General features: G+C 62.5%; 1 protein-coding gene across 1 annotated transcript; it reads right to left on the reverse strand.

Annotated features, from left to right (window-relative positions):
* Positions 1-1,313: 1,313 nt before the first annotated feature.
* IGLON5 (IgLON family member 5) lies at positions 1,314-24,970 on the reverse strand. Its single transcript, XM_074981477.1, has 10 exons — positions 24,929-24,970; positions 21,552-21,745; positions 16,005-16,095; positions 9,917-10,056; positions 7,259-7,491; positions 6,142-6,261; positions 5,582-5,713; positions 5,311-5,431; positions 3,344-3,495; positions 1,314-1,813 (listed from the first exon to the last, which is right to left on the reverse strand). The coding sequence occupies exons 1-10, from the start codon at positions 24,968-24,970 to the stop codon at positions 1,713-1,715; spliced, it is 1,326 nt and encodes a 441-aa protein (XP_074837578.1). The 3' UTR covers positions 1,314-1,712.
* Positions 24,971-25,447: the final 477 nt, after the last annotated feature.

Consider the following 25,447-nt stretch of genomic DNA (forward strand, 5'->3'; position numbering starts at 1 on the left):
GAACATTCATCAGCCCCACAACTGCTCCTTCCCCGTGACTGCTCAAATCCCGCCCATCTGCTCCCCAGTGACTCACTCTGGCTCCGTGGGGCATCCAGAGAGGAATGGAGATCGCTTGGCCGAAGAGATGGACGGTTTCCTTGCCAAGCTCTAACCTCTTCTCCGTCCTGACGTCTGATCTGGGGCACGAGCCCCCTTGTGCCCCTAGTGCAGGGACATAGCAAAAGCAATGGGCTGAATCCAAATCCCAAGGTGCCAGCCAGCTTCCAGGTCTGTCTTCTCCACACCAAGGGGTGGACATGGCTGCAAAATCACGGAAAGGCTCAGCCCCAAACGTGGAGAAGGAAGGAAACTTTGCCCCACCCCCTCAGGAAAGGGAAGGAAATTTCCAGTAGAAATCAAATGACTCGGTGCCAGCAAACTGCGGGTGCAAACCCCAGCAAACAGGAGACGTGCCACATGCAAAACGCTGCAGGAGCGAGGGAAATGCATAGGTGAAAACAAACCCCCCAAACTTGGGGCGCTGCAGGAGCAAAACCTTGGTTAGCAAAGGAAATCTGCAAAAATCTTCCATCAGAGCCAGGTGCAGAGAGCCACAAGGAAGGAACTCGCCAGCCCCCAAAGTGCTGTGAATCGCAGAAGTCCCCTGTCGACACCGGCGTTGCCCAACAGCACCCGCAGGCCACGAAACATCAGCATGGCAGCAGGGGAACCAACTGGGTGGAGAGCTGCAAATCCCGGGGGGATGAGGCAATTCGCAGCTGGGAGGGGCTGCGGTTTGGTGGGTTTGTTCAGGAAGGAAAGTCATGGAAAACTTGCTGCGGAGCAGAAAACCTGGGGGGATTCTGACCCAGCAAACTTCATCAGCCCCTAAACCCCGCGGACGAAGCCAGACTACAGCCCGACCCTGCAGAGACAAACCCCAGCCCAAATCCAACCCCAAGCCGGGGCGTTCTAACGCCGCCAGCGACGGGCTCTGCCAGCTTCAGACCTGAGGGAAGAAGGGAACTCCCAGGCCCACACCCAGAACAGGGGTCACCCAGGTGGGGAACTCAGGACATTCGCAGCCTCAAACTCGTGTAAACAAGTCACCTGTGGCCCCCAAATTGCAGGGCCCCGAGGACATTTCAGCCTCAAGCTTGTGTAAACAAGGGACTTCCGCGCCCCCCGCCACACAAGCAAAGGACATTTGCACTTTGAAACCAGAGTCTGAAACCTGTGCAAACCAGCGTCGGCCACAGCCCGAAATACCTCAACTGGGGAACGTTTCGGCTGCGCTCGAAGCCACCGTGCGGGACGGACGTGCCCGGCTTTCGGCATATCCGAGAGCCAGAGCCGTGGTTGGCCATGCAAGCTGGGAACCTTGCAGTCTCCTAGGGAGGGGGCAGGCCCCCCTCGCCACATGCCCTATTAATGGGGGGGCCCCATGGAGCACAGCTGCGCTCGCCGTTAACCCTTTAAAGCCCAGTGTCTCTGCAGGTCAGTTTGCTTCTCCCGTGAGACCAAGTCCGGCTGGAAGTGTCTGGGATGGAAAGTGACGGAAAATGGCTGTCGAAAAATGCATATTTTGTGTTGGTTTTTCTTGGGTTTCCCTCACAGTGCTGGGGTTCTCGGTGCGATCGATCGTCCTCTCGCTCCGGGGCTTGCCGGGAAAAGGAGACGCACTCACGCCCTCCCGCTGCCTGGCCGGCCTCCCGCGGCCGCCCAAAGCACTAGATCTTCAGCAAGAGAGTCACAAAGGCAGACGACAGCAGGCCCAGGAACAAGGGCGACTCCATCCCGGTCACGGCCAGGTTTTCCAGAGAGCCGGGTCCTGGCAAGAGACGGACCAGGATTGCTAACCCCCTGGGCTAGACCTGAAAGACAAGGGGTGGGGACCATGGGCGGGGCCAGGGTGAAGGGCGGTGGGCGGGGCTGAAGGGGACAGTGGGCGGGGCCAGGGTGAAGGGCAGTGGGTGGGGCTGAAGGGGACAGTGGGTGGAGCCAGGGGCGAAGGACGTGGGCGGGGACGCAGGGGACAGTGGGCAGGGCCAGGGGTGAAGGACGGTGGGCGGGGCCGCAAGGGACAGTGGGTGGGGCCAGGGGCAAAAGATGGTGGGCGGGGCCACAGGGGACAGCGAGCGGGGCCAGGGCTGAAGGACAGTCGATGGGCTGTGGCACTATTGGATGATATGTGAGCCTACAAATCCCTAAGGTGACCCCTGTTCTGGGTGTGCAGGAAATCTCGGGCCGAGTGCGGGGCCTGGGGCGCGGGCGAGTCGCCAGTTCGGTCTCTGCTGCTCTCGCGCAGGTGTCAGGGTGAGGGGACGTCGCGCCGGGGGGCTCTGCCCGGGTTGCGAAGGCTCCCGCCTGGCACCGACGTGGGACAGGACCGCGAGCTGAGTGAGCAGCAGCACTTAACTGAGGGAGACCTCGGCTGGTGGGGAACGTTGGGATGAGCCCGGCAGCCCCGGCCCAGCCACACCCCGGCATGGGCGTAATTCCAGCCCCAGCAAGGAATTGCCCCTGGGGGCCGGGGCAGAAAAGGGCCCTGCAGGTTCCTCCGTTTGCCGTCGTTCCAGCTCCGCACTACAGGAGCCTTTGCTCTGAACGAGCCCGAAGCGCTGGAGACCCGTCCCAACAGAGGGGTGTGCCAGGGACGTCTCTGCTGCAGCCTACGCCCGGCACTGCCGTCGGTGCAGTCTGACTCCTGTCCCAGTTTTACTCTCAGCTGCTTCCTGCTTCCTTTTACTAACGAACCTTTAGAGTCTAACACCCGGGCTCAGTGGCTCCTTGGGTGAGACCTGAGGGGTTCACAGCCCCGGGGACGTGGCTGCTCCTCGGGGACTGGGAGACCCTGTTTGGATTCGGTGCGGTGGGGTCTCGTGATTCCCCTGTGCGAGGCGGTTACGGGCTGTGGCCCAGGGGAAGTCGGAGTGCCGAGGGGATTGCTGGGTGACTCTGGCTGCCAGGGGGCACCAGCCGTGCTCTGTGGGGCGGGTTTGGTGCCTGGTAGTGGAGGACACCAGTCGGGGGCTCCGAGTAGCCCTGAGTCTACTCAGTTCACCCTGAATTGGCCCTGTCAGCAGCATCCCCCCAGAAATATCCTGTGTCTCAGTGGGGCTCGAGGGCATAGGACAAGGGATGGGGGCGGAGCTGTGGGTGCTAGTGGGGAGAGCCAGGGAAAGGCCAGTGGGCGGGTCCTGAGAGGGACACCAGGCGGGGATGTGAGTGCAGTGGGTGGGGCTCTAAGTGCAATAGGCAGGGCTTGATGGGGACAGTGGGTGGGGCTGTGAGGAGGAAGTGGGCGGGGCTGTGAGGGGGAGGTGGTTGGGGCATCCGTGGCCCTGGGGGCAGGACATACGTATCAGCCGCAGGCTGGCGTTGGAGGCTCCCAGCTTGTTGGAGGCCAGGCAGGTGTAGTTCCCATAGTGCCGAGTGGTGACGTTGTCGATGAGCAGCATGGAGCGTGTGCGCTCGCTCCGGATCCGCAGCCCCTCCAGGCCCCCGAAGAGTCTGCTGGGGAGGGAGCTTCACTAGACCTCACACCCAGCAGGACGTTCGCCGGCAAAGCAGCACGAAACACGGCAAACTGCACAACCGGCCAGGCTAGCAGAGCTGGGAGTGGAGAGGCCCCAGGGCTGCCAGGGGCTGTGGGCGGGAGTGAGGGGCCCCAGCTCAGCTGGCTCCGTTGATCTCCAAGGCTGATCACCTCCATTTGCCCCATGATTTCGTCACTGGAAACCTGCCCGAGGAGCTGGCACGTGGCCAAGCCCAGAGCGTGATCCACCCACCCCCCATGACTGGGGTTGGGACCACCTCCCACTCCAGGGAAGGTCCATCACCATTAAACCTATGAGCACAGACAACCGACCTGGCCACACACCGAGCAGCCCCCCGACCCACCGACCCAACGCATCGACCCGACCAAGCAACGTGAGACCCAGCCACCAACAGCAACAGGCCATGCACACCAGCAGAGCGACCCGCCACTGAAGTGGTGACCAACATGAACTCTAATGGCAAACAACCGGTTTACCAAACAGCGGGAAACTCCGCCTGACACACACCCGAGGAAGTGGGTCTTTGCCCATGAAAACTGATGCTCCAATAATTCCTTTAGTCTATAAGGTGCTACAGGACTTCTTGTTTTAATAGGGAACTCAACTATCAAACAAACAACAAGAGTCTACGTACCACCAATTAACTCAACGAATGACCAGCCACCTGCATAAACCAATCAATCAATCAACCAACCTGACAACCAAACCAACAGGCAACCCGCTCAACAACCAGCCCTGAAAACCAGTCATCAGACAGCCAGAAACATTAAATGTACCAACAACTGTCTAACTAAACAAATGACCCATCAACCAACCCCACTGTCAACAACCACCATATCAACTCCAACAACCACCCAACAACCAACAAGCAACTAACTCAACAAAACATCCATCATCCAGCCCACAATACCAACAACCATACCAATAACCAACACACAATACCAACAATTGCCCGACCACCAACCCAACAACCAGCCAACTCAACAAACTGGCAAACAACCCACCATCCCAACACACCAATAACCAGCCAATACAATGAACAACCTGTCAACCAACCCCCCATCCCAAAAACCAAACCAACAACCAGCCAACTCAATGAACCACCTGTCAACCAACCACCCATCCCAACAACCACCCAACAACCAAACCAACAACCAGCCAACTCAACAAACCACCTGTCAACCAACCCCCCATCCCAACCACCCCCAACAACCAAACCAACACACCAACAACCAGCCAATGCAATGAACCACCTGTCAACCAACCCCCCATCCCAACAACCACCCAACAACCAAACCAACGACCAGTCAACTCAACGAACCATCTGCCAACCAACCCACCATATCAACAACCACCCAACCACCAACCCAACACACCAACAACAAGCCAACTCAATGAACCATCTGTCAACCAACCCCCCTGTCCCAACAACCACCCAACAACCAGCCACTTCAATGAACCACCTGTCAACCAACCACCCATCCCAACAACCACCCAACAACCAGCCAACTCAACAAACCACCTGTCAACCAACCCCCCACCCCAATAACCACTCAGCCAGCTCTAGGATGGGGACTGGATCTTTCCTGGAGGAGAGTCTCACAGCTTGGATCTCCCTGGGAGAGGCATTTTGACACTGAGGCAGCCGCAGATCACATGATGCCACCTGGCCAATGAGAGACCAAAGGGTGGCTGATTGGGTGAGGCTGGGCAGTGGGGCAAGCTCCCTCCTGCAGGACTGGGCGAGGGCGGGGAGGAGGTCACTCACTGCTTGTCGTCCTTGAACCACTCAAACTCGGCGGCAGGGACGGCCATGGCCTCGCACCTCAGTAGCGCCGGCTTCCCCACGGGGGGATAGGCGTCCTTCACGTCCTTGATGGTGGGAGGGTCTGGGAGGACAAAGCAAAGGGACTGAAGGAGAGGAGCTGGAGCCCCTAGGGGGGAAGGCCCCGGCCCCCATTCCCAGCCTGCCTGGCCTCCCCGCCCTGAGGCCGACAGGAGTCGGCGCCCCCCAGGAGGACGGGCAAAACTTGACTCACAGTTGACCGTGATCAGGACCCGCTTGGTGTCGGCCACAGAGACGCCGTTGGCCGTGATGCACTCGTACTCGCCAGCCTGCTGCCTGTTGATCTCGGTGATCTCCAGGTACTCGCCTTCACTGGTGAACCCGTCTGCGGGGGGGGGGAGGCGTGCGGGGGGGGGAGACAGACACAAACACAGACTTACACACGAGAAAAAACACACAACACAACCGTTATCAACACCTCCTGAGTCAGGGCTGCAGCCCGCCAGGGCCAGGCCGGGTCAGGAGTGAGGGGCACCGCCAGGGCCGGGCGGGGTCAGGATTGAGGGGCACCGCCAGGGCCGGGCCGGCCGAAGGCTGTGGGTAGGGAGTGAGGGGCACCGCCAGGGCCAGGGGCAGCTGGTGGGACTCTTGTCCAATTCCTCCAGGACAGCTCCCAGCCCTGCCACCCCATCTCCAGCCAGACCCCCCCACATTCCCTCCCCTGCATGTCTGGGTGACTCCCCCCCAAATCCATCCCCCTCCAACCTCTCCCCTCCCCACTTGCCGCCCGCCCGCCCAGCCCGCTCCCCTCACCTCTCAGCTGCCGCCAGGTGACGGTGGGCTCTGGTTTGCCCGTGGCCATGCACAGCAAATTCACATTGCTCCCTTCGTTCACCGTCACGGCCGACGAGATATTCGTGATTCGAGCTGGTACTGCGGGAGGGGGGTGGGTTGATCGGTGTGAGCAGCGCCAGCCTCCAACTCGTGGGGGACCCTCCCCACTGAGCCCCGGCACCTGGCATGGGGCGGGGTGGAGGGGGCATGGTACCTGTGCGTCCCACCCCAGAAGTGGCCGCATCTCAGAGCTGGGCAAAAGTCCAGTATAACCAGCCCCCAAGCACTGCTCTAGAGGTAGCTGCATCTCCAAGATGGGCAAGGGGGGGTGTCCCTGAATAACCAGCCCCCACGCCCTCCCCAGAGGTGGCTGCACCTTGGTGCTGGTGGCCCAGGGGGAGGATAACACTGGACTCTCCCCCACAGGGCAATTTTAACTCCAAAAAAGCCGCATCCAAGGTGAGACTCCCGCAGGCCGCTAACGAGGCCCTTATGTGAGCAGATTGGCTGGAATGACACAGGCCTCAGCCAATCAGGATGACGCAGTGAACAGCTGTGCCAAGGACTGTGTAATTGTCCCCCGCCCGATCCAATCAGGCTCCATTGTCCCCACTTCCTGGCGCTGCAGCCCGCGGGCACCTGGGGGCGGGCGGCTGAGATGGGAAAACTCCCCAGCTGGCCATGGGTGGGGGAGAGAGAAACGATCCCCGGCTCCCATCACGCGCTTGCTGCCATCTCTGCACAGGGACCCCTCGACTGGCGCTAAGATGCGGCCACCTCTGGGGTGGGGCACGGCTGGTTATACCCAAACCCGGGCTCCATCCTAGGATGCTCTGGGCCAGGGCGCCAGGGAAGCAACGTCCCAAACTCAGCCCTAAGTAACAGATGGGGGGTGGGATTTGGGGACATCGCAGGTGCTAGGGACAGGCACACCCAGGTCCAGCACGAGCCCAAGAGCAGGAGACAGCCCCTCCCTCTTCGCACAGCCCCTCCTCGGGGAGCAGCCCCAGCCCCCTCGGCCACATGCTGCACAGACCCCATCAGCGAGTATCCCCGGCCCCTCCCTTCCCCCATGTCCCCTCCCCCCGGCCCGCACCGTGCACGATGAGGTAGACCTGCGCCGTGTGGGGCTTGGCCTGCGTCTGGAAGGAGCAGGTGTACAGCCCCTCGTCCCACACGTCCACCTGGGCGATGAGGATGCTGAACTCGGCCAGGCTGTTGGTGAGCAGCTGCACCCGCGGGTCGATGGACCACTTGTCGTTCCCGGCGTAGAGGATGTTGGAGCGGTTCAGCCAGGCCACCCGGGTCACCTGCTCGTCGATGTAACAGCTGGGGGCCGAGACAGCAGGGGCAGCGGGTCAGGGGCACCGGGGAGCCTGGGGCTGGGCTGGCAGGGGCAGTGGGTCAGTGGTGGGGCACCACTGAACTGGGCGAGCCCAGGCCACTATTAACTGCCCCACTCTGGCTCCCTGCTGTCTCAGGCGTCCCAGTTCCCAACCCAAAGGCTACTTCTGCTCTGCCTCCCGGACACCTGCCCAGCAGTAACAGCAGGCGGCAGAACCCACCTTTGGCTCCCGGCTGTGCTCTGGTGCGGCTGGGAACCAGCTGCCCCCCAGAGGTGGCTGCATCTCAGCAGCAAGCTGGGATAAAGAACCTGCAAAGAGGTTCTAGGGGCTGGGAGCCCGGACACCTGGGTTCTGCTCTCAGCCTGGGAGCAACTGAGAGCCAGGACCCGAGGGAGAAGAGACGACCCCAGAGCCGGTACAGCCCATTTGCTCATCTCCCCGCACCCCCTGCGCAAACCCTTCAGGTAGCTCCCGGAGCTGGGACCTACTGATCGGTAGCAGCACAGCTCAGCCAGCCTGGGCCCGGCCCCACCGGGGCCAACTCAGTCGGTGCCCCTCACTGCCTCCCCCAGCCCTGCCAGTGCCCCTCACTGCCTCCCCCAGCCCCCCAGCCCTGCCAGTGCCCCTCACTGCCCACCCACAGCCCCGCCGGTGCCCCTCACTGCCTCCCCCAGCCCCCCAGCCCTGCCAGTGCCCCTCACTGCCCACCCACAGCCCCGCCGGTGCCCCTCACTGCCTCCCCCAGCCCCCCAGCCCTGCCGGTGCCCCTCACTGCCTCCCCCAGCCCCCCAGCCCTGCCAGTGCCCCTCACTGCCCACCCACAGCCCCGCCGGTGCCCCTCACTGCCTCCCCCAGCCCCCCCAGCCCTGCCGGTGCCCCTCACTGCCCACCCACAGCCCCGCCAGTGCCCCTCACTGCCCACCCACAGCCCCCCCCAGCGCCCCTCACTGCCGACCCACAGCCCCCCCAGCCCTTCCGGTGCCCCTCACTGCCAACACACAGCCCCACCCAGCCCTGCCGGTGCCCCTCACTGCCGACCCCCAGCCACCCCCCAGCCCTGCTGATGCCGCTCACTGCTGACTCACAGCCCCCCCCAGCCCTGCTGGTGCCCCTCATTGCTGACCCAAAGCCCCCCCCAGCCCTGCCGGTGCCCCTCACTCCCGACCCACAGCCCCCCCAGCCCTGCCGGTGCCCCTCACTGCCCACCCACAGCCCTGGTCGCTCCTGCCTGTGAGCCCCCAGCCGCAGGGAGGGACTGAATTCACGACACCGTGTTCTCTCATGCCACGTTCCCTGGGCAATGCCAGGCCTCGCACAGAAGCCGCAGGACAGCTCGGCCAGCGCTCCGGGGCTCCGCTGCCACGTCTGCGAGGGCAGGGCCGGCCCCAGGGCACCCGGGGGCCCTGGGCTGGGCTGAAGGGCAGGGTGAGAGCACAGCCTGTGTGGGGGCGGCTGAGTGCTCTGGGGGGCCCGGGCACCCGCTGGGCTGGGCCATTGGGAAGGGGCTACCGAGGGGAGGGGCTGTGTGGGCTCCTCCCCTCCTTCAGTGCCCCCCTGCCGACCCCTCCCCCCTGCCCCAGATCTAGGTCAGCCCAGCCCCAGCGCCCTGGGCAGAGCTGCAGGAGGGAGCAGAGCTGGATCTAGGTCAGCGCTGAGCATGACTCAGGCTGCTTGGTGCATTGCAGGGGGGGGAGACACGGGCGTGGGGGGGGCAGGAGGGGGAGGGGGACAGACAGATCGATGGGGGGTGGGGACGGATGGACAGGTCACATCTATCCCGCTCCCGCCCCCGCCCCCGCCCCCGCCCGGCTGCCTTTGTTATCGTAGGGTCTCCCGGCCTGGCACCGTCGGATGCGCCCGGCTGGCTGCAACAGGTCTCTGGGACCCCCCTGTGTGCCTGACGCAGCAGCTCTCGGCCAGGCTCCAGGATCTCCGTCGGTCCGGGAGGCGCCCAGGGCTTCTGGCCGGGTGGGAGATACAGACTGAGGGCCCCTCCGACAGGACGTGCTCTGTTATCTGGGTCCTTTCGATGGCGCCAGGCCGCTCGCACACACGTTACCGCCACTGGCCTCTCCCCTTCCCCGCTGGTGCGCCGTGTTATCTGGGGGGCCCAGCCCCCTGCAGTCGGCAGGTGCCCCCTGCTCCCGACCCGCAGCCCCTGCCAGCCCCGCCCTGGGCCTGTGGCCCAGCTTGGTGGATGAACTAACGGCCTGTTCGACAGCTCTCGGCCGCCCCACCGCTCCCCCAAGGAGACAGCACGTTGGGGGATCCCTGAACCGAGCAGGGCCCCCCTCTATCTGTCCCTACCGACACCGGCCGGGGAGATGGAGCCGGATGGATCCTCAGGGGCTGGGCCGGGACTCGGGGGAGCTGGGCTGCAGGGCTGACCCCACCACACCCAGACTCACCTCAGTGTGGCATTATCCCCTTGACACACAGTGTAGTTGTCGGCTGGCTGGTTGTACTCCAGGCTCCGCACGAGCAGCCCTGAGGGCGAAAAGAGACAGTGGATGAGATGATGCACAGGGACATGGACACGCAGCCACCTCTGGAGCAGGGCCACGAGGGAACAGCCAGGCTTAACCCCGTATAGTGCTGGTCTTCCCTGCACTGAGATGCAGCCACCTCTGGGGCAGGGTAGCTGGGGAATGGCTGCACATAATGCTGCATGGAGCTGGTTCGAATGTCATTGAGATGCAGCCACCTCTGGGCAGGGCAGCTGAGGAACAGCCACACATAATGCTGTATGGAGCTGGTTCATGCAGTGTCAAGATGCAGCCACCTCTGGGGCAGAGTACAGCCACGGTTCAACTCACAGCAATTCGGTGCAATTTAAGTGGGAAGTGAAGGAAAATCTCAGCTTGAGGGAGGACTGTGAGGCACTGAAGAGTTGCCCCAGCTGGGGGGTGCTGGGTTGTGGAGCTGACCCTGCCTGCCAGGGGAGCCCTCATCCCGCGCCCAGCCACTCCCAGCATCGCTGCTTTTCTCACCCGAGCCCCACTGCTAACTCTGGGGCCGGGGGCTTACAAAGGAAGTGACCTCAGCCAAGCCCAGCAGGCGGCACTGGCAGGACGCAGTGTGCCCTACGCACAGGCCTGGGGGTCATTTCAGGGGGCGGAGATGGAGTTGGGGGTTAAAGCCCAAAGGCCTTTCCCCCACCCTGGGAAGAAGAGGCGGTAGGAACATTCAGAACCAGGCGTCCAGGCGCCCAGCCCCCACCCCCACGCTCTAACCAGTAGCCCCCACGCCCCTCCCCGAGCCAGGACAGAACCCAGGCATCCGGGCACCTGTCTGGGTCTGCCAGGGACAGGGAGTCAGGCCCAGAGCCCCCAGGCCTCAGCAGCAGCTCAGCTCATCCTATCACCCTCATCCCAGTCCTGCTGTGCACCCCCAGACGTAACAACCTCACCAAGGCCTGGGGCCAGGCTGGCAGGAGATGTGGGTCGGGGGTGAAGAGCACCGGCAGGGCTGGGGGTGCAGGGGCTGCAGGTGGGGGGTGAGGGGCACCGGCAGGGCTGGGGGTGCAGGGGCTGCAGGTGGGGGGTGAGGGGCACCGGCAGGGCTGGGGGGGCAGGGGCTGCAGGTGGGGGGTGAGGGGCACCGGCAGGGCTGGGGGGGCAGGGGCTGCAGGCCGGGGGTGAGGGGCACTGGCAGGGCTGGGGGTGCAGGGGCTGCAGGTGGGGGGTGAGGGGCACCGGCAGGGCTGGGGGTGCAGGGGCTGCAGGTGGGGGGTGAGGGGCACCGGCAGGGCTGGGGGGCAGGGGCTGCGGGTTGGGGGTGAGGGGCACCGGCAGGGCTGGGGGGCAGGGGCTGCAGGCCGGGGGTGAGGGGCACCGGCAGGGCTGGGGGGCAGGGGCTGCGGGTTGGGGGTGAGGGGCACCGGCAGGGCTGTGGGGCAGGGGCTGCGGGTGGGGGGTGAGGGGCACCGGCAGGGCTGGGGGGCAGGGGCTGCGGGTGGGGGGGTGAGGGGCACCGGCAGGGCTGGGGGGCAGGGGCTGCGGGTGGGGGGTGAGGGGCACCGGCAGGGCTGGGGGGCAGGGGCTGCGGGTGGGGGGTGAGGGGCACCGGCAGGGCTGGGGGGGCAGGGCCCAGGCTGGGATCACAGGGGCTGGGCTGGGGGCATCACAGCCTGGCTTCTCTTGCTCTTTTGACCTTCACGGCTCCCTTGGGCAGAAAGGAGGACACAGCAGGCGGCCATGTGCGCCCACACGGCTCGGGGGGCTGAGCCTGCAGCGGGGGGGGCCAGGCTGGCAGCACCCTTGACGGATGGGGTGGGGGAGGTGACACAGGTATGGGGGGGGACACACTGCCTGGGCCTGGGTTGCTGATCAGTGTCCAAGCTGGACAGGAGCCTGGCACAGGGGGCTTCCCCAGCTGGGCACTGGACCCAGGCTGCAGGGGGCTGCAGGGTGGGGGTGGGGGGAGCCCAGGGCTGGGCTGGGGGGGCTGTGGGGCGGGGGGGCAGCCAGGTCAGGCGGCAGCAGACACTTATTCTGCATTCAGAGCCAGTGACAAGGTGACGGGGAAGACGGGTACAGACAGCGATCGATCACCCAGCACTGGCACCGCCCGGCACTGCCCCCCACAGCCCCGACACCTCCAGCCCTGCGGCGCCCCTCCCCCCACAGCCCTGACACCCCCAGCCCTGCAGCGCCCCTCCCCCCCGCAGCGCCGACACCCCCAGCCCTGCAGCGCCCCTCCCTCCCTCCGCCCCGACACCCCCAGCTCTTAAGTGGGCTAGTGAAGTGACTGTCACTGCAGAACTAGGGATAATTGTGCTCCCCCGTTTGTCACCCCCACCCTGCTGCTCTCTCTCTCTCCCACGCACACACACACTTGCACATGCACATGCACATGCACGCACATGCACTCATGCGCACACTCACGCAGTCACACACTCACACACACATGCACACTCTGACTCCTTCCAGTGATGTATGGTGCCTGCCAAGGATGCTCACTGAGGTGCAGCAAAGCCTGAGCGTGTGGGGGGGAGGGGGCAGGACACCTGGGTTCTGCCCAGGCTGGGGGAGGGGCCCAGCGGGGCCGGGGCCTGGAGCAGGTAAGACAATGCAGGAAGTACAAAGGAAGCTGCTGTTGTACAACTGCCACTCGGGGGTCACTAACCAGGGGGGGTCGAGTTCTGTAATGCACACGTGGCCCCCCAGGGCCTGTCCCCTCCAACGGGGGGCAGTGGGTGTGCGCACATATGAACAGGCACACACTCACATACATGCGCACACACTCATATACGCGCACACACTCATATACATGAACACACTGATATACACATGTGCACATATGCACAGGCAGACACTCATATATACGCACACACGCACACGCACCCACACACTCATATACACGCACACACTCATACACATGTACACACTCATATACACACGTGCACACACACGCACAGGCACACATTCATATATGCACACATGCACACACACTCATATACACACATACGCACATGCACACACTCATATACATGCACACACATTCATATACACGCACATATGCACATGCACACTCATATACACACATATGCACACACTCATATATACACATACGCACACGCACACACATACGCATGCACGCATGCTCATATACACGCACATACGTACGCGCGCACACTCATACAGGCCCATACGCACGTGCACACACACACTCATATACACGCACACACGCGCGCACATGCACACACTCAGACACACACATATGCACATGCATGCACGCACACACATACACACATGCACATGCACACGCACATGAACCCACACACTCATATACGCGTGCACACATATGCACACACACTCATATACACACATATGCACGTGCACACACTTGCACATGCATGCACACACACTCATATACACACATGTACACACGTATGCACATGCACACACTCATATACATGCATTTACACATGTGCACACTCACACACGTGCACACAGAGCTGCACACATGCACATGCACATGCACACACGCGCGCACACATTAAGCTCACGCACACTCACACGTGCACACACACACTTGAGCACCGCCTGTGCAGCGGGGGATGGGGCGGATGCTGCGAGTGGCCCAGAGTCTGGCTCCGAGCCGCCCAGGGGACCCCGGCAGGTCTGAGCCTGGAGGTTTCCTGCCCCTTTAGGCTTTCCCCTGGGGCAGGCTCAGCATTCAGCCCCGCAAGGCCCCCAGGTCTGGGCCGGACTCGAGAGTGGAGCGAGGGCTGGGGGACAGGCAGTCCGGGTGTGCGAGAGATGAGTGGATTCACCAGCCCCACAGATGGGGGTGCGCATCCCCCCTCCCCTGCGCTCCGTGCTGTGCCCTCCCACCCCTCGCTCCCCCCCTCCTGCCTTTGTGTCCCCGGGGGGGAGTTTCTCAACACTGTGCGCCTCAGTTTCCCCTCCTGTCCCACCTCTCTCCCGGCCCCCCAGCCCTGCGCCCTTCCGAGCGGGGAGGAAATTGCTCCCTGCCTCCGCAGCAGAGACGCTGATGGGAGCTGGCAGGGCGGCTGTTCCCTCCTCCCTGCTTCCCAGCCCGGTGGCCTTTTCACAATCAATAAGCTCTGTCTGAAGTGCTTGCTCAGCCCAGGTGTCATCTCCACATCTCAGCCTGTGTCCCCCGGCGTCGGTGACCCCCCCAGCCGGCACACGGACAGCTGCCCCCTGCAACAGCCTCTCCCGGAGCATCGCTCTGCCCTCCAAAATCACCTCCCCGGCTCCAGTCCAGCCCCATGAGAGCCATCTCCAGAACCAGGTCCTCACCCACGGCCGGCCAGAGCCGAGCTCCACCTCTCCCGGTGTCCCGTCCCGCCTGACAGCGCCCGATGCCAGTGCCCCAGAGGGTGTGACCAGGCCAGGGATCAGACAGGGAGCCAGGTTAGTCTGTAGCTTCGAGAACAAGAAGTCCTGTGGCACCTTAGAGACTAACATATTTTGGAACATAAGCTTTCATGGGCAAAGACCCACTTCATCAGATGCATGAGTGGGGGGATGGTTTCCGAGGGGTATTTAAATAGTGGGGTCCAAGTAAGAGGGAGGGCCAGAGCTGACAAGGTCTATTCATCAAGGTGGAAACGGCCCAGTATCAACAGCACTTATCAAAAGAGGAAGAAAACAGCCAGATCAGACAAGGGGATGTGAGCCTTTGTCAGCATCTAATGGGGAGCTATTAGCACCCAGAGCAGAGAAACTGCCTTTGTAAGTAATAACAGAGAGGGAGCCCTGCTAGTCTATACACTAGCAAAACAAAAAGCAGTCAAGTAGCGCTTTAAAGACTAGCAAAATAGTTTATTCGGTGAGCTTTCGTGGGACAGACCCAAGTGGGTCTGTCCCACGAAAGCTCACCGAATAAACTATTTTGCTAGTCTTTAAAGCGCTACTTGACTGCTTTTTGTTTTGCCTTTGTAAGCTGCAAGCCACTCCCAGTCTCTGTTTAATCTTCGGTTGATGGAGTCAAATTTGCAAATAAATTGCAGCTCAGAGATTTCTCTCTCCATTTGATTTTTAAAATTTTTTTGTTTCAGGACTGTCACCCTTAAATCTGCCACTGAGCGTCCACCCATTCCCAGCTTCTAGGCGAGGTACCTCCCCGCCCCCCACCCATCCTGGCTAGTGGCCCTTGAGGGACCCAACCTCCATGGACGTATCTGCCTCTTTTTGGAACCCTGTTAAAGTTCTGGTCCTCGCAGCCTCCTCCGGCCGGGAGTTCCCCAGGTGCCTGGGTGCTGTGTGCTGAAAAATTTCCTTCTCTCTACATTCCCATCTCAGAGCTGGACGGGACCTCGGGTCCCCGTGTCCTGTCCCTGGCACTCACAGCAGGGCACTCGCAAGCACCATCCTGGACAGATTCTTTTAATCTATTTGCCCCAGAGCCCTAGCCAGCCCCTCAAGGACTGACTGCACAACCCTGGCTCAGCCGGCCAGAGCTCCGGCTCCTGAGTTGTGCTGCTTTTAAACCCCCGACCTATGGATGTGACTGGGTGACCCCCAGGCCTCGTGTTAGGAGAAGTACGGAACTGCATCCTACACCCCTGCGCTCGCCATGAAAACCCCCACTGCAAACCTGACCTTCAACATCCAGAGACTGCTGCCCAAAACCTCATGAACATCTAAGCCACAGGACTGCCCCCGATTGGGAGATCACCAGAAAACCCACACGACCAATCCTCCTGCAGCGCCCTGAGACCGCCCCGGGGCCAGGCCGCTGCTGGGAGCGTGGGGCGGCGCCTCGCAGAACCGCCAGCGCCAGCCCTGCAAAATCGCCTTTTCTTCCCAACTCCCGGGACAGCTCAGGACCTCCCGGGGGTCCGGTTGCAGGTGGGCGCCTTGGCTGCCCCGACGTAACAAGTTCGCCGCAAAATCACAAGACCAGCTGGCGAGCCCCCAAGCCCCGACTGCGCCCAGCTCACAGCCCTGCTGCAACACGGGCTGGCTGGGGTCCCAGACCTGGGGGGAGAAAGGAATCACATCTTCGCCCCCTCTCCCTAACCGTCTGCTCCGGGATTAACAGACTGAGGCCGAGTTGCAGCTTGAGAGGCCTCACCAGAGCCAGGGGGTATCGAGAGATGCAGACTGATCTCCTGCGGTGCACGACAAGCGGACAGAGGGTTATGGGGGGATGGATGGATTGATAGACAGAGGGGCTGGCTGGGGGCAGATCGGACGGACAGAAAGACAGACAGACAGACAGCTGGAGGAGGGGTGTGGGGGATAGATTAGAACCATCTGACAGACAGACGGACAGACAGATGAGCGAGCAGGTGGAGGAGGATGCAGGGAGGGTGATGCCGGGTTAATCAATCTCTTGGTGTCTCCTAGACCATTGTCCTTGGCGCCTTTGTCTTCATACTGAGATGTCCTCAACCCCCAGCCCCCTCCACTCCCCGGCCTGTCCCGATGCACCCGACCTGGGAATGGTGGGACCCCCTGGGGGCTCTTTCGTGGTGACCTCCCCCTGCCCCCTCCCCTTGTGGGTGCAGGGGGGAAGTTCCCTCTGCACAGACCCAGTGCAGGGCTCAGCAAAGGGGCCCCATGGAGCCACAGTTCCAGGGACATTGTCAACACTGCTGGGGACAGAACCCAGGAGTCCTGGCTCCGGGCCCCCTCACCTGCCACTCTAACACACTAGCCACGCCCCCCCCTCCAGAGAACCCAGGAATCCTGGCTCCAGGCCCCCTCACCTGCCACTCTAACACACTAGCCATGCCCCCCCCAAGAACCCAGGAGTCCTGGCTCCAGGCCCCCTCACCTGCCCCTCTAACACACTAGCCACACACACCCCAGAGAACCCAGGAGTCCTGGCTGCCAGCCCTCTCCCCACCCCTCATACTCTACCGCACTGCCCTCAATCCCCAGGAACCCAGGCAAGGGACTAGGAAAGCCACAGGGCTGCCCTGTTACCCACAGACTCCTAAGGATGTGGGGGGCAAGATTTGTCCATTTCACGCTGCATGTCCCCCCCCAAAAGGGCTTGGGGATCAGAGAGGGATCCTGATGAGCAGGCAACCCTACAACAACAACCAAGGGCCCTCAGAGACCCTACAACAACAACCAAGGGCCCCCAAGAGACCCTACAATAACAACCAACGGCCCTCAGAGACCCTACAACAACAACCAAGGACCCCCAAGAGACCCTACAATAACAACCCAACACGCAGGGCCCCAGGCGTCTGGGGAGACACCGCAGCAGCCGAGCAGCCCTTCCACTATCACAGGGATCTGCTCTGTCCCCGAGGCCTGGCCCTGCCCCCCGCCATTCAGTGGGGCACCCCCCGCTGCCCCCCGACAGCTGACCTAGCTCTTCAGCCACTCGCTCTTCGTGCTGAGCTCTGCACCCTGTCTGGATAGATCTCCCGCTCCGGATCGCTGGCCATTGGCTGTACCCGCCCAGCTGCCCTCCACTATCCAGCCCAGCCCAGCCCGGCCCGGTTCTCCCTCTTCATCCATCACCTGCCTGCTCCTTCCAGCCACCTGCTCCCCCATGGGCCGGCTGGGAACTACAGAGGGAAGCCGGCAAATTGCAGCCTGTTCACACCCCACCTGGCCCATTCCCTCTGGGCCCCCAGCATCCCCGGCCTGCGGACCGGGAAGGGGCTTAACCCCACCGGGCCAGTGCCAGGGGCCAAGCAGTACCACTACAAGACTGGAGAGGTGAGGCGGTGGGTGGGGACGGACGGACAGACAGATTGTGCAAGGGACAGACAGTTAGAAGCGCACTCACATCGACCTGGATTTCTCTTCCACACTACCATGCAGGTCTATACCTCTAACAGCAACACACACCCACACTGACACCCCCCCAAACGGGCACACACACAACCTGTCCACAATGCACAGCTGCAGCACAAGCACACGCTGGGGACGTCTACACAGCAATGGCCGCTCCTCCGACACAACTCGGCGACCGTCGGCCAGGCTGATTTCCACCGCTGCAAACTGCATCCCAGCAGGAATCGGGGCGGCTCGGAAACGGCGCTTTCACAGGGGCGCGGCGCAGACGGGTCAGGGGCCGCCTGGCAATCGGCAACTCCGGATCCGGAAGCATTTCTGCCACCATCGCTCCACTGGGTGGACGTGGTATTTCGGATGAGGGCCCCCGGAAGCTCCCAGCAGCTCTGAGCCGAAATAGGCTCTGTTGTGTGCGGCCACAACTTCGGAACACCCCCACAGCACGGCTGCGTGACTCTGGAATAGTTTATTGGAGTAACAACTCCGGAACAAGCTGTCCGGGGTAACTTTGCTGGGTAGATGTCCCCTAGGACGCTCACCCGAGCACACAGCAACACAGACGGGCGTGCTTGTACTAATGTACACTTCCTCACAAACACAAGCACCTCATGCAAGTCACCAGGAGAAGCACACGCCCACCGTTACACACAGCTGCATGCACACTACCACACGAATCTCAAAGACTGACATTTACGCAACCCACGCGGTCGCCCAATCGCATAACATAACCGCACGAGTCCTCACCAGCGCTGTGACCCACGCAAACACACCCACAAAACCACACACCTTCTCCTGAGATCAGCCTTCCGTGCACAACTCACACCCCCAATCACCCCCGGACTCGCACAAATGCACAACACCCTCCCAGGCCAGGGAAGTGCTCTGAGACACAGTCTCTGTGTCGGGGTTGGAAGGAGGGGAAGAGGAACAACATCACACCAGTTGTAGCCAACCCCGTTCCACTGATCACACAGGCGGCAACACCCGTGTGTCCGCCTGTTGTCTCTTGTTAGGTCCTCAGGCGGGGAACCACCTGGGACAGGCACAGTCATTTTTGTTCTGGCTCTGACCAGTGTCCCAGACAACAACAGGCGCTGGTGGTGTGACAGTGACACACAAACGTCAGTCACAAAGACCAAGAGTCGATCCAGGCCTCAAAGGCTGTTGTTTGAGGGGTTCCAGATGAGCCGTCAGCGGCGAGTGCGGGACGTATCCAGCTGTCCTCTGGTCACCCCCTGCACCCATGCCCCCAAAGCCAGCGCAAACTCCCCAGCAACGGGCGCACGCCCTGACCTTGCCTGGAGTAGCACCGAGCGGGAGCTGTGACGCCCGGCACCAGCCAGGTCCCTCTGGTTGGCACAGCGGGGCCAGGAGGTTGAGTGCGCTGGCCAGAGGCCAGGGCAGCCGCTGAGCATTCCCCAGCCCTTCAGGCAGCGAACTTCCTCGCTGATCGCAACAACCTCGGCCAGGCCAGAGGCGGGAACAGCCCATCTCCTTCCCTGCCACCTCGGGGAGCAGCCACATCCTGGAAACTAGGCACACAGAGACCAAGCGGCTGGGGCAAGGGGATCCAGCCACCTGGAATGGTGCAGACCAGCCTGGCTTGTCCCCGAGACAGTTACATCAGCCTCAAATACAGCGCTGCTCCAACCCAGCCGTGCTCCGGTAGCCACCAACCCCCAAGGCCTCAGCCCACCGACCCAATGGCGCCACCTCGCCAGCCCTGTGCCGCCAACGCCACCGATCCCGGAGCCTCCACTCACGGCCCCCTTAACGCCACCCAACCCGGCCCTGCCTACTGACCTCCTCTCCACCCACTGACCCCTTAACGCCAGCCGACCCCAACTCCTCAGGCCATTCACCCCGGACTGCCACCGAGCCAATGACCTCAGCTGACAAGCTCAATAGTAAGGTCACCCCCCCACAATCTCGTCACCCCCAACCAGCCAATCCCACCAGCTGCCCCCACCCTCCCATCCCACTGACCGACTGATCCCACCCACCCCACCCCACCCAATCTGCCCACCTCTCTGCCCTTTCATCCCATTCCACCCCCAGCTACCCACCTACCCATCCCCTGCACCTCCGTCCTCCCCCAGCTACCCACCCCCATCTCCCAGATCTACCTACACACCCCACAGGCACCTTTCTACCCTCCATCCCCCGTCGAGCATCAAACACCTCTGCAGCCATCCCCCCTTCGATCCGCTTGTCCAGCCACCCCTCCAGCCCCACGCACACCCGTCCGTCCATCTAGCCAGCCCCATGCACACCCGTCCATCCGTCCATCCAGCCCCATGCACACCCATCCCTCAATCCAGCCAGCCCCACGCACACCTGTCCATCCATCCAGACACATGGACACCCGTCCGTCCATCCCTCCAGCCCCATGCACACCCATCCCTCCATCTAGCCCCATGCACACCTGTCCGTCCACCCAGTCAGCCCCATGCACACAGCTGACACATCTAATACATCAACCCAGGGCCTTGCACCGGGGTCCATGTGTCTGTCTCGCCCTGTAGCGTTCTCTGCTCCCATCCCGCCTCCGCACCAAACCTCCCTCCCCCACCTGGCCCCAGTTCCCAGCTGTGTCCCCCAGCCACCCACTCACACCCGGGGCAGATCCGCGTGTACACGGCCAGGCTGACAGAGGACATCGTTTGTATTCCAGAGGCACAGAGAAGGCGGGGGGGGGGGAATTCTCTATTCCAGAGACACACACACACAGGAGAACAGGCGATTAGTTCAGAGAAACACAAACATCACCACAATCGATTTAGGCCAGGCACACGCATGCACGCACACGCACACGCACACGCACACGCACACGCACACACACTGTGTGTGCCAGCGATAGATAGCTATCAATAGCTACAAACGACCTATTCCCCAGGGCTGGGTGCACCGTGATGGATGGTACAGTCGATTATCCAATGGCAGGGACACAAATTGTGTACATCAGATACATAACGTGCCCAGAGAACATCACTGGTCCTGGGGCAGAGCACACCCCCACCCACTCAAACACACACAGACCAAAGGCACACGCGCATGCCGAGAAACAGAGACACAAATAACAATTGTGCATTCCAGAGGCACACACACAGCAGGGCTCATCCCCTCCAGCAGGAGGCAGCGCACGCGCACACGCACACGCGCACACACACACACACACACACACACACACAGAGCCATGAAAATTGTGGCTCCCATTTGCAAAGAGATAAAATTGTGTAGCCCCCTTGGGAGACGCAGGCTGGAAGGGAAAAATCATGTGTCCAGAGACTGACACCCCAAGGGCAAAGTGCCCTCCCCTGAGGTCCCCCCGGGGGACCCAGCCACACAGCCCAGAGTGTGCATCCCAGAGCCTCGCACAGCCATTCAGTGGGGCATCCCACAGCTACAAGACACCCACCGATCACTCTGTGCACCCTAGTGATCCACACACCTGGCACATTGTGTCCTCAGGGTGCACACACAGTCCCCTCTCCTCGTGTGCTCACACTTACACGCCCCCTCGCTGTTACACACACCTGCAAACCAGAGGTGTGTGCGTGCACGCACGCACACACAACACCCATGCACGTGCACACTGCTCCCTCGGTGTGCAAACGCACATGCACACGCACGCTCACCCCAGATGCACACGTGCGTGCACACTCAGCCCAGGTGTGCCCGCGCACGTGCACACTCTAACCCCGTTACACGCACACCCCCTCCAGACGCACACGCGCGCATCACGGCTCGGCCACGCCAGCAGGGGGCGTCAGCGACACCCCCGGGGGGCGGGCGGGCACTGCGGTACCTCGGCAGAGCAGCAGCAGCCCCAGCCTGCAGAGCAGCCCCCCCGGCCAGGCGGCCCCGCTCATGGCGTCGGCGGCTCCGGGCCGGGCTGCGGCAGCGGACGGACGGGGCGAGCCGGGCTCCAGCCCTGGCGCATCGAACCACGGGCTGCGCGGAGCGGGCGGGCGGGGGGGGGGGTGGAATGTTAACGGACAGCTGATCGAGGGGGAGCGACCAATCAGGGGCCAGGAAGGGGCGGGGCGGGGCCAGGCACGCAAATGAAGCCGGCGGAGTGGGCCAATGGGAGCGGGGGGAAGGCAGGGGCGGGGTGCGGGGGGGCTGATTTATGAGGCGTTCTTTGTTACTGCAGCACTGGCGGGGAGGGGCGGGGGGAGCGCCGAGCACCTGGAATCCCCCGCAGCCCCCCCCCGCCGCCCCGCGTCATCGCGAAAGGGAGCCCCCCAGGACCCCAGCACCGGACCCCGGCAAGGGGCAGCCCCCCCGCAGCACAGCGCCACCAGGTATGGCGCAGCCCCCCCGCAGCACAGCGGACCACGTATGGGGCAGCCCCCCCGCAGCACAGCGCCCCCAGGTATGGGGCAGCCCCCCCGCAGCACAGCATGCCCCAGGTATGGGGCAGCCCCCACGCAGTCCCCCCACAGAACAGGGCCCCCAGGTATGGGGCAGCCCCCCCGCAGCACAGCACCCCCAGGTCTGGGGCAGACCCCCGCACTACAGTGCCCCTCAAGGTATGGGGCAGCCCCCTGCAGCCGAGCTCCCCTTAGTGCCCCTGTGGGTATGGGAGCCAGCTCTGACTGCCACAGGAGACCCCCTTCCAGCACGGCAATGGTTCCTCTCTGTCTCTGCAGGGATTGCTAATTATCTGGGGTTTAACTGCGCCCCCAACCCTGTCTGGGGGCCCCGGGAGCGTGGGCAGAGGATGTGTCTGGGGAATGACTTCTACACACTGGCAGGAGGATGGGGCCAGACAGGTTTCCAGCCAGCAGGATCAGGCTGCGTGGGGCTGGGGCCCAGACGCAAAGCGAGAGATAGACTGTGGCCCAGCCGGGCCGGGCACTGCCCACACTCACAAAGGCCAGGCCCCAAAGAGGAGCTGGCAGGTGTCTGCTCCATTTTATGGGTGGCAAAACTGAGGCCCGGCGTGAGGTGCTCTGCCAAGGTCACACAAAACGGCCCTGGAAGGGCTGGTGGTGTCCTGGCCCTGAGACCCCAGCCCCCTCCCAGAGCCAGACACAGAACCCAGGAGTCCTGGCTCCCATCCCCTCCTTCTCTGCGCTAACCATTGGACTCCCCTCCCCTCCCCTCCCAGCTGCTGTCATGGGGCAGGGAGCACAGTTCTGTGGCTGGCTTTAGTTTAGGGCCAGGTGGGTTTATGACCATTAATAACACTGGTTGCGAAGGCAATGAGGCTAATGGCTGAGGGAGGATGGGGGGAAGTTGGTCACCCACACTCGGGTGGCACAGGGCGGGGAGCCGGGACTCCTCGATTCCAGGCTGGCTTTGGGAGGGGAGCAGGGTCTTGTGGGTTAGAGCTGGGAGCCGGGACTCCTGGTGCTGTAGCCAGCTCTGGGAATGGGGTGCAGTCTAGTGGTTAGAGCAGGGTGTTGAGTGTCGAGGAAAAGGTTTCCTGCTTCCCTTCCACGTTAGGAAGCCCTCTGGGGCAGGAATTCAGGGAACCGCAACCACTTCCTTCTCTCGCTGAAACTCCTCAGTGACTCCACGCTCGCCCCAGTGTGTCCATCCCACAGACCCCGGCTGCTGAGCTAGGAGCCTGGGACTCCTGACAGGAGCCCGACTCCACTGGGAAACCAGATCTCACCAGCCACAGGGTACAGGACATCCAGGGGGAACCAGGAGGGAAGTGTATCCTAGTGGTCAGAGCAGGAGGCCGCGCCCTGGGAAGGGGAAGTGCAGTGAGAGCAGAGGTGGGGGTTGGGAGCCAGGACACACAATGAGCCCCAAATGAATCCCAGGAATCCTGGCGCCTAGCTCCCCTGACTCTACCCACTAGATCCCACTCCCCTCCCAGAGCCAAGAGGAGAACCAGGAGGCCCAGCCCTGTTGCTCTAACCACTAACCCCCACTCCCCACCCGGAGGCAGGGACAGAACCCAGGCATCCTGACCCCGCCCCGGCAGATCCATGTGCTCTCCTGTTGCCAGTTGAATTCAATTACGTTTATTACCCGCAAACCTCAAATATACACAACCAGGAATAATTGGGAGCACGGCTGCGCTGGTTTCGTCTTGACTGCAAGCCCTGTGGGGATTGGATGGGGCGGTGGGGTGAGGGGGGCGGGGGAGCTGTGACGTGTGGGAGGGTGACGCACAAGTTCACACACGTGTAGGGACGTTGGCACGCTGGGCCTCTGTGCAGGTTGTGTGCACGGGTTGTCTTCTCGACCCACGGCTCAGGTACCCCGGTGGGAATAGCAGGGGCAGCGGGTCAGGAGTGAGGGGCACCGGCAGGGCTGGGGGAGCCCAGTGTTGGTGGGGCAGTGGGGCAGGAGAGGGGCATTGCCCAGTGTGGCTGCCAGAGACAGGCCCACTCCCCCTTGCAGTCCCTGGGCACCCCCCGCCCAGGCCCAGTGCCTCCCAGCCCAGCCCAGCCCCTGCCGCCTCCGCACACTTTCAATTTCAAGTTCCAGCAAAGACGCCACACGCTCTTGTCTCCCCGGCCTTGCTCAGAGCTGCCACTGCAGAGCCGGGTTGGGCAGGGACAGCGGGATGGACCCCTGGCCTGGCGTAGAGGTGAGTCTGCCCAGCAGGTTCCTGGCTGGGTCCGGGAGGGCTCTGGTCCCTGGACAGAGGCATACTGGTGTGGCTATGGGGACAGCAGCAGGGTGATGACCTCCCCCATATCTCTTGGCTCCCCCATCTCCCTGCTGGGAAGAATCCAGGAGTCCTGGAACGCCCACCCACAACCCAGGATGATGCTGAGGCTGAGGGTGAATGTGACTCTGGGCTAGAAAACTCAGGGAAGTTGCCAGTGGGAGCTGCAAGGCAAAGTCCCCTCCGGACAGGGCCTGTGGGAAGCTCTGGTTGGAGGCAGCACCCAGCTCTGGTGGGGGATGCCTCAAACAGGACTTCAGGGGGTGGAGGGGGAGCAAAGAGCGACAGGCACAGCCCAGGGGCCAGGCACAGAAGGAGCTCCATCTGTGGAGCCTCTCCAAAGAGGACTAGATCCAGGTCTGTGAGTACCTCCTTGGGGAGGAGATTTCATAGCCGAGGGCTGGGTAACCCCACTGTGACAGGCAGAGGGGGCGCAGACGGCTGAGGGGGTGTGGCCAGATGAAAGACTGGCCATAAGAGACAGATGTCCCCCAGGGAGGGGAGCAGATCCTTGCAGCAACTGCTCCCAGGATGAGGCAGCATCCTACCCTGAGCTCTCCATGGAGAGCCGCTGTGTCGAGCTCAACCATCGCCTGTGGGCTGGAGGATCCCTGGCTGTCCGGCCGGAGCGAGAGCAGGAACAGAACCAGGACTCTGGACCCCCAGCCTCACCCACCCCCCATTGATCCCACAGCCAGGCCGGGCTGGCGGATGCAACTGACATGTGGCTGTGCTGACTCTCGTGACTTTCTGAGGCTATTGGCCTGGGGAACACCCTGCCACTGGCTGCAGCTGGCCTGTGCTCAGGTGGCGGGAACGCCTTGGATTAAGTAGGTAGCCTGGATGACTTGGGGCCACAGGAGACTCCTTTGCAGTCGCGGAGCAAAGGAAAGGCAGAAGTATCCCTGTGAGTCAGGAGGAGAAGCCAGGGATTAAAACCAGCAGCAGGAGGGTTGGAAAGGAGTTAGACACCTACGCTGCTGAGCAGGCCCCATCCACTGGCTATCGGAAGCTAGCGGGGAATTTCCCCCAGAGGGAGCTTATTCCAGCCTGCTCCATGAGGTGGT

The sequence above is a fragment of the Carettochelys insculpta genome, chromosome 30 (assembly GCF_033958435.1).
Source record: "Carettochelys insculpta isolate YL-2023 chromosome 30, ASM3395843v1, whole genome shotgun sequence".
Classification (NCBI taxonomy): Eukaryota; Metazoa; Chordata; order Testudines; family Carettochelyidae; genus Carettochelys; species Carettochelys insculpta.

What these genes read in the sequence shown, in the direction of transcription:
- IGLON5 (XM_074981477.1), bottom strand. Translation starts at nt 24,970, where the DNA reads ATGGTTGAGCTCGACACAGCGGCTCTCCATGGAGAGCTCAGG. An exon ending in CACCTGGCGGCAGCTGAGAG is followed by an intron (nt 5,714 to 6,141) that starts GTGAGGGGAGCG and finishes CCCCCCCCGCAG; the next exon opens with ACGGGTTCACCAGTGAAGGC. An exon ending in GGTCCTGATCACGGTCAACT is followed by an intron (nt 5,432 to 5,581) that starts GTGAGTCAAGTT and finishes TTGTCCTCCCAG; the next exon opens with ACCCTCCCACCATCAAGGAC.